At 36.1% G+C, this 13,588-nt stretch overlaps 1 protein-coding gene across 1 annotated transcript in view; it reads right to left on the bottom strand.

The window, feature by feature from the left end:
• Positions 1-415: 415 nt before the first annotated feature.
• LOC125656070 (uncharacterized) overlaps positions 416-13,588 on the bottom strand; it is a 22,119-nt gene continuing 8,946 nt past the window's right edge. The window contains exon 2 of the mRNA XM_056144570.1: positions 416-6,321. Within this exon, the coding sequence (XP_056000545.1) occupies positions 3,629-6,319 (2,691 nt within the window). The 5' untranslated portion in view covers positions 6,320-6,321 and the 3' untranslated portion in view covers positions 416-3,628. The remainder of the gene's footprint in view (positions 6,322-13,588) is intronic.

The raw sequence follows: 13,588 nt of genomic DNA, 5'->3' as shown, positions 1-13,588 counted from the left end.
TTGGTAGATGGTTGGTTGTATAATGTTTTACCTCCCTCTGGACTGTGTTTCACTCATGTGTAGACGTCACCATTGCCGGTGAAGGGCTACAGAAGTTAGGCCTATGTTCGGCGCTTACGGCTTTTGAGCAGAGATAAATCTTTATCGTGCCTCACCTGCTGTGACACGGGGCCTCAGTTTTTGCAGTCCGCTCCATTTAATCGCCTCTTACGTCAAGCAAGGGGTACTGAGGATCTAGTCTTCATTTCTTGTTGACGAGATGTGACTTTGCGAAATAAAATGGACGATCGTTTGAAGGGTGAAAGGCGAAGATAACAATCAGCCCGACCAGGCTGATTGATAATTTCTGTAATGTATGTACCACATTTAACCTCCATCTTGTACATCTACAGAGTATAAATAATAAGTCATAATGTATGTTGCACTTTGCCAGCAGCGTGACTTTAATTATAAATGAACCGAAAAATTATGAATTTCCAATTAAATATGATGTACATGTAACTAAATGATTATGCAATAATGATGGTGGCAACGATATTGTTCAAAATATGATTTTGATATGATTTCACACCGCAAAATTAAAATAATAAAATATATCAAATATGAATATAATAAACCAATTAACTAGAAAAATACATGACGTAATCATTACATATAAGATCAAAAAATTCATTCTCATTGTGGTCTGACACCGCACATTATAACAGTATTAACATAATGACAACATAACAATGAGGAAAGGTGGAGGGATGGAGGTGGTTTGAATAGTTCCAATAACTGCTCGGTGCTTATTCTGCGACGTCCTGAAAGAAAGTGAATGAACAAAGAGATGTTTCCTGCGTAATAAATTCATTGGTCCAAACGATTCCACGACCAAATGCGGCGCTCACGAGACCGCCATCCTGTAAGAGCAGTTAACTCTTGCAACTACAGAGGCGCATTCTTGGATCCGCCCACGCGCTATCTTGGTAAGAACAATCTACACGGACGGATCCAATCTTACGACCGTAAACATTGCACAATCAATATACTTAAATTATTTTGAGCTCACTTAAGATTCTTTTATTCATAATTGATCCTGCCCTACTGATAATCACTGTAATGTATACCAATTTTACCCTCCATCTACCTATGTAATATAAACAAGTCAGAATGTATGTTACGTTTCTAAACATTTTTTTTTCGAAATGAAAATGAGTCTGGAAAGAATATGAATCACATGTTATTTTTGGTGAATTCAGAAGACTGGTTTGAAATTACATATGGTAAACGCAACTTGATTTAAATTCTTTGTCACCTTTCTCACACTTTTGCATATTCAACAGCTTTAAGATGAAAAATGAAGATAAAGAACAGTAATCAATCTTATATATTCCCATAAATAATACAAAATAAAAAGAACAGCAAACCCCGGACATACCAGTTGTATAATCAGGTGCCTAGGAGGAATAATAGAGTAAGAAAACTGAATTACACATCCTAGTTTGTATTGGACCAGAGACTATGAAATAGAACATAATTTATTTCCCAATTAGAGCCTCATGGGGCATGGCATACAACACGTATGATTACACATACATATATATACACAAACATAGCATCATGACAGACAGAATAAACTCAGTTCAAATTGTATAACAATAAGGCATGGCGACTAAATTCCTTAATTAACTTAAAATAATCTATGATTTTTTGTTGCTTAAACTTAGTATAAGTTCTCTAAGTTTATAAGATAGTATATAAGCAATGGATATGGTTTAAGTTATATGTTGTGATGAACAAAGCTAGTAGGAATTGAGCTCAAATTTGCTCAAAGTGATCTGTTCAGAACAATACATACTGACAAAGATATTAAACATTTCTTAAGTAAAATAATTCATACATATACACATGTACAGGAAATAAAACCAGAGGCAACACGAGTTAGTGCTGAAAGATATTAATTCATCCACTTTTGCTTAATACAAATTTTATTATTAGCATTATAAGGTGGCTTATTACAAGCACGATTTCATCATTGAAAGAGTGATATAAGCTCTCAATTATATAAATATGAATGTTTTGTGAGTTTTTCCCAGAATGACAAAAGCGAGCTGGTCAACACACAACATAAAATCAGTGTCAGCTTTGATTAGTATTATAATTTTATTTTGATGATCTTTAAACATTGACCATTCAGTCAAGTTTCAGTGACCATTTAATCCAGTTTCAATGACCATTCAATCAAATTGATTGGATATTTCAGAGTCTATCCTTGTCCCTTTCTCAAATTGTTCATTTATGTTTCAGTGATATTTCATTAAGGAGTTTGTTCTCCTCTAGTTATATATAAATGTTCATCCACCTAGCTTTCTGTATATATTCGTGTAACTTTCAATTTTCAGTCATATATTATCTCGGCATTCATTTCGTCACAATTCAATGAAATCCTAGTGAACGATGCCTTGATACCAATGCTCATACAAATGACTTCCACGCTGTTACATAGCAAATCAAAGCCAATACACAGAATACACTTTCAGGAAAATAATTATTTAGTTTTGTGGTGGAAAGTTTTTTCTTTAACTTTTATTAAACATAGCCAAAATAGTTTTTAATAGTTTACATTATTGTTTAAACATTTGTTCACAATGTCCCGTTAATTTTGTTTTCCTCACAGCGCCCAAGCAGTGGGATTTGATAATTAGTGCATTGGTTTAGTTTCCGCACATTATATCCGGAGAGAGAGAGAGAGAGAGAGAGAGAGAGAGAGAGAGATGCTCATCATTTAAACTGTATTATAAGCTTGTACAAAACTGAATTGATGAAATATTACATTATGACTTTCATTGTCGTTAGAAAAAAGAAAATAAAAGTCTGAAGATTGATTAAATATTGTTTTACGTCCCTCTCGCGAATATTTCACTCATATGGAGTCGTGACGTCACTGCCGGTGAAGGGCTGCAAAATTTCGGCCTATGCTCGGCGCTTATGGCCATTGAGCAGGGAGGGATCTTTATCGTGCCACACCTGCTGCGACATGGGACCTCGGTTTTTGCGGTCTCATCCGAAGGACCGCCCCATTGAGTCGCATCTTACGACAAGCAAGGGATACTGGGGACCAATTCTAACCCGGATCCCCTGAAGAAAGCAACATGTAAAATAGCGAAGAACTTATAACAATACGGCACATGAATTACGCTGATGAAAATGGAGCATAAGGAATTCTAAAATTAGAAATGGTTAAGGTATGAATTGTTACTGATTAATCAGTTAATTACGAGGAGGCTAATTATTACAGAAATTAAAACTCAAACCATACAAAGATTGCAGGGTTATCGTAAAAACATCTACAATCATTTTTAAATAAAAAGTAACACTTTTAGCAGACAGGCTTTTGAATAGTCTTGTTTATGCAATGGAGTCATTGAAATTGTTGAATGCTTATTGAAATAGGTTAGGTGACTAAATGATCATTAAACGACAACTGAATGGTATGTTTGTTAAACTGTGCCAGTCTTTGGAGTGTTTTTCATAGTTAAAGGTTCACTTTCGTTAGATTAAATACTTGTACTTCCCCAAGATGCAGTGGCGTAGCTTCCATTGAGGCAACCGAGGCAGCTGCCTCGGTAAAAAACAACAACACCTTTTACGTTGTTAAAATGTCGATAGCTTCGGGGGGAGGGGGGTGCGCCCCCCCAGACCCCCCTGCCTCGGTAATATTCGAACCCAAGCTATCCCTATGAGATGTCAAAGGTACACTCTCCATCGGGATGCCCAAATTGGATGAATCATTTGTTGGCGTATTAACATTTTGGTTATCGCTTTGCTGATCTCTTGTAGATTCCGGTACATTGGGGTTTCCCCCCAGGTATTTTTTGTAAGCATCGTCTATATCTTTTTTATTACCATCCGCAAGAAAGTCTTTACTACTACCTTTGAAAAATAATGATATAGCGTAGGGACCGATAAAAACTAAAACGATTTCCACTATATCTTTAAAACTTGCCGAAGTTAAGGAATCCTCATTGCTTAAGAATGTTTCAATGGTGATAATGAGGTAAGCCAAAACAATGAAAGTTTTTAAAACAAAAAAGTAAAGTTTCTTCTTTACAAACATTAAGTTTTTGTATATGTACATAAAGGTTTCCTCATCTATGTTTTCGAGTGAACCGGATGTGTTATTTTGTTGTTCGTTATTTTGTTTGACATCAAAAATATAATCCAAAATCTCTGAATTCATATTAATAATCTCATGCAAGTATTTGACTAGATAAACGATTGCAGAAACGACTATGAAAGTATACCGAAATAAAGTTAATCTAATTGGTAATAATACAAAAACAAAATAAGAACATAATCGCAGTAAAAATGTAAAAGTAGAGAGAATAGGTCGAAGACAGAGGAAATAAATGAAGATGAAACATAATAAACAACAGAAATTAATACAATAGTTCCTAAGGGTGTAACATTTAGTGTCTTCTTTACCATTAGTGTCTTTTTTACCATTTTCATATTGTAAACATTCCCATCGAGATGAAAACAAATAAAACATCGGAAAGAAACTTAATATTCCGTGTATGAAACCACAGAGTATTCTCGATATTCTCAACTTGTTTGATATGTCTTTATCACATGAAGAACATAGTAAGCAACATCGAGAGACGACTCTTTCACTTAAGCTATTCGCTTTGCTACCATCACATTGTTTTTCGCTAATGTACGCATCATAATAACATGTTCCTACCCAAATAAATGCCCCTGGAAAAAGTATTGCATAAATCATATCAAATGCAAGTGCTTTCTTTTCATCCTCTATTGCATTAAACAATGGTTCACTTGTTCGTAACACATGTGGATATTCTTCATATGTTCCTGTGTTTAAGTTGTACCTAAAGAAAGTCCGTAGGGTACCAAAAGGAATGAGAATGAAAAGCCACAATAGAAGCACCAATCTTCGTGGTTCACGGTCACAACAAAAATATCTCTTACATTTATCTATGTTAGTATTGCTGTTATCTGATATAGGCCTACATATTGTACAGCATTCGCTAGATGTACATTTGCCATAAAAAATTTTGATAAGTACTCTTTTGATGCCAAATGGTCTATCCCCCTTCTTGTAAACAAATGAAGAAATTTCTTCATGGTTAACATCGTTTTTCGAATTTTCGTTTAGTAACGCAAATATCCAAACAAACTGTAAAGATAGTAAGAAAGCGACGACTGGAATGACTAACGGTAAAGCATCTTTCTCAACGTCAAATGCATATGTGCCTCTATCAGTTGGAGCCTCTGAACATGTCAAATCATATCCCACCCAAATAGTTGTAATATAGTACAGAACCTCTCGTCCCGTTTCATTAAGATAATGTCTGTTACACAAATAGTACCTCGTATCATTATTGAAAAATTCTTTCCACAAAAGAATCCTGGTAGATTCAATTGTTTCTATCGAGTCATGTGTACAGTTTATATTGTTGTAGAATGCCTTCAAGTTTATGAATTTTTGTTCTTGAGTATGATGCAGCAAATTGAAGGTTATCAGATCGAAATCAACAGGAAGTTGGATAAGGAATTTTTGATCCTTAAGTACATATTGCCAGTTTAATAAATTGTCTACCGTTCTATCATCGGATGAGAATTCTTTTTTATTTTCTATCTCTAGGTGAACGTAAAATAGATACACAGATTGTTTTTCTGACTGATACAGAAATTGCCTTGCGTTATGTAAACTATCTTTATCAAATGACACTTTGCAGGCTTCTGTTCGATTTTCATAAGGAGTATTTCTTTGGGACGTCTTTTCAGAAAATGGCTGTAATTTTCGTTTGCCTTGTACATGATTTCCGTGACGTATATCATCATTCCTCGTATCATGTCTTTTGACAATAGATTTCATGGTTTTACTTTCCTTTTCGAAGACGATATAATTTTTTTCTTTTCGATGTATATTCTCATCACTATTAATCAGCGAAGACTCTATAGTGTAATTCAAAGAATCGTGTCCCTCCTTGTGTGTCATTTTCTTATTTCCAACTTTACTACCAAATTTTCTTGCAAGAAATTGAAAATAGTTTTCGTCTTTTGTCTTTGATGGGCTACGCTGTGAGCGAATCCATGCTGCTTTGTTTGTTTTTTTATTTCTGTCAATGTCTTCTTTTCCAGTTATGCTTTCATCAAGTAATTGTTCCTTTGGGAGAATTGGTTTTCTATCCCTGATGTCACGGCGCTCTCTACTGGATAATTCTATTGATTCTGAAGTTGATAAGTAGATAAACACGTATGGCAGTCCAGCTATGAATAGAAGAAACACGAACCATTTCCACATACAATCCATTTCTGAAATAAAAATAAATAATTAAAGAGTTTTTAAAACTCTAAGAGTACTATAAGTACCATATGTCTGATTTTTTTTCATAGGACAGGCGAGAAGTGATCTAAATCAGATGTGGATTCTAAATCATTCCAAAGAAACTTCAGTAATTTGAAATCACAAAATATTCCCACAAAACAACAGCAACAAAACGAATGACTTTTTATACAGTTTATATGACCAATCCTCGGAATAAATCAAAGACTAGGCTATTGACATCATAGAACCAGATTTTTTCATAATCAAGGTACATAATGTACCTTAATATGTTTGTGACTCTTAGTCTTCAACCATATATTGTGCACAGAGTGTAATTCTCGATTACACATACCATGTATAATATGATTCAACCACTCATCCATTTATGAAATTGACATTGAGCTCGTTATTTTATTACTCTATCATTTCCGTCATCCTAAGGGCACTACCCCGGCTTTTAGAGTCATCCACGTAATGATTTTTGGGATATTACCCGAACACAGTAAAAACTATGATGTCAAACGCAAAGTCGTCAGTCTTCTGCAAAAAAAAAAAAAAAAAAATAAAAAAAAAAAAAAATTCAAGGTAAGACGTGCAGTACGTGTTTGATTTCTATACACTCGAAACTCATAATATTGTATTATTTGTCATAATTTTTACTTACGATTTTCTCATGCGATGTGGTAGGATTTTTTGAAAGGTAATCATACTGTCAAACTCTCCAATGGCCACACAATTCGCAGATTTCAGTCATATTTAACTTTTCATAATTGGATCTACATGTCACAGGTACTTGTTTCATACATGAGTCCCCTCTCAATAATACCACAAGGTACCAAACTAGATTTCGGACACCTCTCGCTTCAAGTCTCATTTTACAATTAGTTCGCTATTCATTTTCACTTTTGTGATATAAATCGCTTTAATAGACATTACCCTTACTGGTATATCGTTTTCAGCACCTTACACGAAACCCCATGTCTGTAAACTACTTGTATATTAATCGATTCCTACCGTTTAACATTTTCAGACGATCTATCTACTACAACATCCGGTAGTAAGATCAAAATATTAGAACGTAATTTGGTTGGTTACTAAGTAACAGCTGATTTTCGACAAGGCGAAGAATGGCCGTTCTATACTGGTTTTGAGGCAGAGCGGTGCCGGTAAAAGTCGTTTAGTAAAGGAAATCGCTCGAGCATTGATTCACGATGGAAAACCCGTGTCCATAAGACCATAACAGCAACAACTTAGTCATATCTCATTAGCGAATTTAAGGGGAGGGGCGCAGCTTTCCCCCCTAAAATTTTCAAATTGAAGGTAAACCATGGTCTCTTGTTTAGAAAAATGTAAACGACAATAGAAGCACTAATATCTTCCACTCTCGAAAAAATAAATGACAAAATCTTTTGATTCATTGAATTTATTAGGAGAACTTACATTATTTCCAAAAACCCTTTTAAATTTGCGTCATATGATTAATTTAACCTTATCAAGGCAGATAGAAAATGGTAGAAATGACTACATATATGTAGGGAACATTTTTCAAGCCCTATCAAATCTGTAAAATTCAGGAGCTTCCGGGGGCTTCGCTCCCTGGGCCCCCACCAGAACCGGACTGGACCCGTCCACTTGGGGTATCAAGGCGTCCCCAAGACCCCCTGTCTCATGAAGTTGCGCCTCCCTAACTGTGATTCATGGATCCGCCCCTGCATCTTACAACATGCATGCAAGGGAGCATATATTTCATTAAACTACGGTATCTATTATGTTCCGGATTCCCAAAACGATTAATATTTGCAGTGAACAAATAACTAATGGCAACTATTGAAAATTAAGATTTCACATAGCAGAAAAAATTAGAAATGAAACTTAATTTGTATTAATTATTTGAAAAATTGTATTGAAATTGAATTTGTGTGTGTGTGGGTGGGGGTTGGGGTGGGGGGCTTTTGATTCAATTCATATTAATTAAAATATTTAGATATTTATGAATACATTTACTTGCAATTTCATATAAAAAGGGACTTCCAACAGGCAAGTGTTTACCACTACCACCACCCAGCTAGAAATTCACGTATATACACAGCTTATATAAGCAAAATATATTACAGTTTTTAAACAATTCTTAAATGGTTTACCAAAAGGCTTACGGATAACAATCCACAGGTATCAGAATTTTAATCAGTAAATAAATATAAAGAAAAAAGAAATAAAAACTATACGCATAAATGTTAAAAAACTATATATATGTATATATATAAATAACCAACAGTGTCGTGGCCTTTTCAGTGATTATATATATATATATATATATATATATATATATATATATATATATATATGAGCAGGGAGGGATCTTTATCGTGCCACACTTGCCTAGATGGTCGAGCGGTCTAGCGCGTTGGTTACACGCTGCTAGAAAATTTGGTTCCGCAGGTCGTGAGTTCAACCCCGGGTATTGACGAAAGTGGGTATCCAAATAGAGTGAAATTTTCTGTGCTTGATATTAAATATTTCTTCACTTAGAACAGTTACGTTCATTTTAGAGTTCATTGCTATTTCTGTGTTTTATATATATATATATATATATATATATATATTAATTAATTCTCGATTTGAGTCCGATTAATTATTAAATTCGCCGAAATAAACGTATTCTCGTAAGCTCAGAAATGATTATCCATCTCATCAGTCGCTTCAAATGTCTAAACTCCCTCGCAACAATCCAACAACGGACATATCGATATTTTGAACATTCCCACCAACAAAGTCTGACTACCATGTCGTGACGTCGCGGAATTGAATGAATGAATATTGTTTAACGTCCCTTTCTAAAATATTTCACTAATATGGAGACGTCACCACGTCCACCCGCCGGTGAAGGGCTGCAAAATTTCGGCCTATGCTCGGCGCTTACGGCCTTTGGGTAGGGAGGGATCTTTATCGTGCCACACCTGCTGTAACACGGGACATCGGTTTTTGCGGTCTCATCCGAAGGACCGCCCCATTTTGTCGCCCTCTACGACAAGCAAGTGGAATCACGAAATTGAAGTTTAAATGAAAGTCTTTTTTTTCAATAGAGCTCAATTACTTTTATGTTAGTTCTACATAGCCCCCCCCCCCCATATATTATTTCATAAAATAATTACTATTTTATTTTTCACACGCAGTATATTTTATATCTATAAAAAAATATATCCGTAGATCTCAAACCGGAAGTTGTAGTAGAGGGATCGTCTGAAAATGTTAAACGGTAGGAATCGATGAATGAACAAGTAGTTTACAGACATGGGGATTCGTGTAAGTTGCTGAAAACGATATACTAGCAAAGACAATGTCTATTAAAGCGACGTTTATCACAAAAGTGTGAATGAATAGTGAAGTAATCATAAAATAAGACTTGAAGCGAGAGGTGTCCGAAATGTGGTATTATTAAGGAGGGGAGACTCGTGTATGAAACAAGTGCCTGTGCTACATGTGGCTCAAATATCCATATTTTTCTAACTTACAATTTTTCTATACTGTGAGATATCATATGATTTTCTTTAATTTAATTCCTTTTGTTTTGTATTTGCACTACTTAACGAGCAATAGAGGAAGAGTCAACAAGGTTAGGTCTAAGAGGCGGCCTAAGGGTACTAACAGGTCGGACAAAAGTCAACCAGCATGAGAACCAACAAACACGGTGCCCAAACCCCAACAACGCTGCTTTCCAGCGCGAAATTGCTACAGGTCTCTCAAGCTATCGCAGATATCATTTCCAGGCACACATAACACGCGCCCCTCGTCACTTATTGGTTGAAACTTCGCATGGGGTTGACCCCAATGATGACATCAAATATTTCTCCATGAAAGAGGGTAGCCTTACCTTGGTCCCTAAGTCCAAAATTAAGGTCATTACCGATATACAGGATTGGACTGATGCTTTTCTCATCTACGAATCTATATATTCTGAGAGCAGGGGCCAATTATTTAAATATATTCATACCATAGGTTGGAGACAAGTAGAGTTAAGACCTTAGGATGGCACGATTATGATGTTCAATTTAGGTTGAAGAAGGAGGCTAACCCTTCCCTTTCATTTGCTGTTGTTGACTAAGAGCTATGATTCATGTACATGTACAGTACACCGACCGCCCAGACTTCCTACCGCCAGGCCTCGATCCTTAAGTGTTACGATTGCGTTCACAAAATCACCCCTACATCAGACACAATACATCCTCGGGCTCATTGATTGTTTAAATACATTGGGAAATACCATTCAATACGTTAATGTGTCACGAGCGCGCGCGGGGGGGGGGGGGGTAACATTTAAAAACATAGCATTATAGGTGCAGAAGAATATGGATCATTGGGTCGTCCATAATCAAGCATGTCTTTTGTTATGCCAGAAAATCCTCATTTGGTTCCAAACTATAGCTAGATTGCCATAATGCTACCATATCTTGGTAATTAAGGCGAAGGAGGCATAAGGTTGGAAGAGATTTACCCAAAAGTTATTATCCTTGGGGGGGGGGGGGGGGGCATGCCATTGCACTAAGGGGCTCAGTCATCTGATTAATTTGCATTTCATATTAAAAGGAGCGTTGCTAAAATTAACATCATTACTACCATCAACAATATCGATATGATCACAGATACTTGACGTCTTTACTGGAAGGGGGATAATTCGAGCTGCTTGGGAAAGAATAAAAATTCGAGTAAACAGCCATGGGGCTACTTTCTTGCCTAGATCCGGGGGTGGGTGGGTGGGGTGTTACATCAGGGTATCCTGATTTACATCGGGTCAACACGGGAATGAAATTTAGAGATAATGTCTAACTTTCTGACATGGGGAATAACTTATTTTTTGTATAGATCGCAACAGACATTACAAGCATTTTTGAAGGATAATTTTATTCAGGTGTCACTGAGACTTGGCGAAAATGGGCTATCATTGATTGTTGACTTAGTCGGTCTTATTTTCTCCACTTACATAGACCAATTATAGACTATTGAAAGTCTATGATTTTGTACTGACCATTTGTCTCACCTAGTCTAGTATTTTAGTGTTATTGTCTAGGTCAACTTTGACCGAGTACTTGATTGATATGGATATCCATTGGTGTTTTAAGGCTGGCAGGGAACGTTGCCTCGTATTATTAGTGTGAAGCATACTATGATAGTTTTTCATGACGCGTGGTATCGTTCTGGTTGCCCCACTGTTGGCGCATTCTATGTTCTATGTGGCGCATCCCCCTCTAGTGTGTCCAGCTCTCTATTTTGTATTGCTTATAGGAGCTATGAGATTGATCACTGTTCGTTATCTTTCATGCTTATGCATAGCCTCGTGGCGGCTATTTTGGCTCACCAACATTGCTCAACAGTTTGCTTCTTATTTGACTTTGTGTTTAAATGAATGAATTTTTCTGGACTAGGTGATCAAGCAGGTGAGCATCTGTACCTAGGGCCCACCTGTTCTTGCTTGTATTGTTTAGGAATGCCAGAAAGGCAATAATTGATGCTTGGCTCCCTTATTGTAAGTAGAAGTCGTGACCAAACATTGCCAAATAAAGTTTTCAAGTGTGCTATTTTTGCCTTTTTTCTTTCTGCATAAGGATATGCAAGTCTGGGTTGAATGCATCTATTTATAAAGTATAAGCTACCACTTTTTCTAGAACGAACATGAAAAGGTGAAGATAACGAACAGTGATCAATCTCATAACCCCTTATCTATTGAGATGGTGCTCATAATTTCGAAGTCGGATCTCTTTGTTTTAAATTTCAGCTTTTGAATATAGGAAGAGCGTTTTATCCGGGACATGCATTATTTCAAATAAAACGAGGAACTCAAAAGGCCCACACTGAAGTCCTATAAAATATATTCATGCGTGCAGTGCATGATGACCCAGGGAAGTTGCACCAATTTCAAATTCCGAAAATGGAACACTGAAATATTCCTATCTTGTGATAATTCATTCAAAAGTACTCTGAAGTTGATATTAAAGAGTTCCTCATTGACAACATCTACGTGGTCTGTGGTGATCAGGTCTTCTAACAATCTGTTGGAATTTTCATGGGCACGAATTCTACTGCTTTACTAGCTGACCTGTCTTATTTTCTTATAAGGCGCTGAATCTACCGATATTCAAAAGCTTATAAATGAGAAGAAAATGTGTCTTGCTGTGTAAACTGAACATTTAGATATATCGAGGACGTTTTATCTATTAACATTAATCATTCTCATATATCCTATTGAACTCGAAAAAAGACGGCACAGTCTTCCATGCCTTCTTCATATTTAGATATTTTGTTATGCGTGGATTTTAAAGGAAAACTTACAACTCAACTTTATAACAAACGAGATGACTTTATCTTCTACATTGTCAACTTCCCACAAGGCATCACGCAATCACCTTTCTTTGATACACAACAGAAATAATTGAAAACATAACTAAACACACTCCTATATTCAAAACCCATATTTTTGTTTTCAATTTATTGTGTATTTATAATTTAATCAAACGTTATCATGAAACGGTCGTCGTTATTCTGACGTATATGTTAAGCACTGTATGGGCGAGTTAAACGCTGATTAGAGGGGTTGAAGATTAAGACATACTACATTTGTTCATGTTTATAACACTACGAGTCTCTCAATTCTGGACGGAAATAATCTGTCATAGTGGCATGTATAAAACAACTTTTACATTTCAGTAAGATACATGTTAATGCAATTTTACACTCGGCTTAACAGACCTACATGTATATGTCACTTTAAACAATTTAAGACAATAAACAATGTTAGCGAATGTACAGTCACGTGAATGAAAGGTAAAGATAACGAACAGTGATCAATCTCATAACTCCTATAAGCAATACAAATAGATAGTTGGGCAAACATAGACCCCTGGACACACCTAAGGTGGGATCAGGTACCTAGGAGGATTAAGCATCCCCTGTCGACCGGTCACACCCGCTGTGAGCCCCATATCCCGATCAGTCAAACGGAGTCATCCGCAGCCAAAATCAGCGCGCCAAGAACGGCCCAACAACCAGCATGAAACACGCCAGACAGCACCTGACCCAATGATAGGTTGTATTAAGAACTAGATCGCCACAACCACCATAGAATTTGCAAAATGCTGACTTCAATCGAGACTGTTGAAACTCCTGCACCATACGTAATTGAATTACATGGCTTCCAAAAGTATTTTTGTCTGGTTAATAAGAATTTTGCATTTTGTAGTTGGAAATTGCAAAAAAAAACAA

This window comes from Ostrea edulis, chromosome 7 (assembly GCF_947568905.1).
Source record: "Ostrea edulis chromosome 7, xbOstEdul1.1, whole genome shotgun sequence".
In the NCBI taxonomy this organism is placed as follows: domain Eukaryota; kingdom Metazoa; phylum Mollusca; class Bivalvia; order Ostreida; family Ostreidae; genus Ostrea; species Ostrea edulis.
Note: the sequence above shows the minus strand (reverse complement) of the source record. Positions and strands in the feature narration are given on the sequence as shown.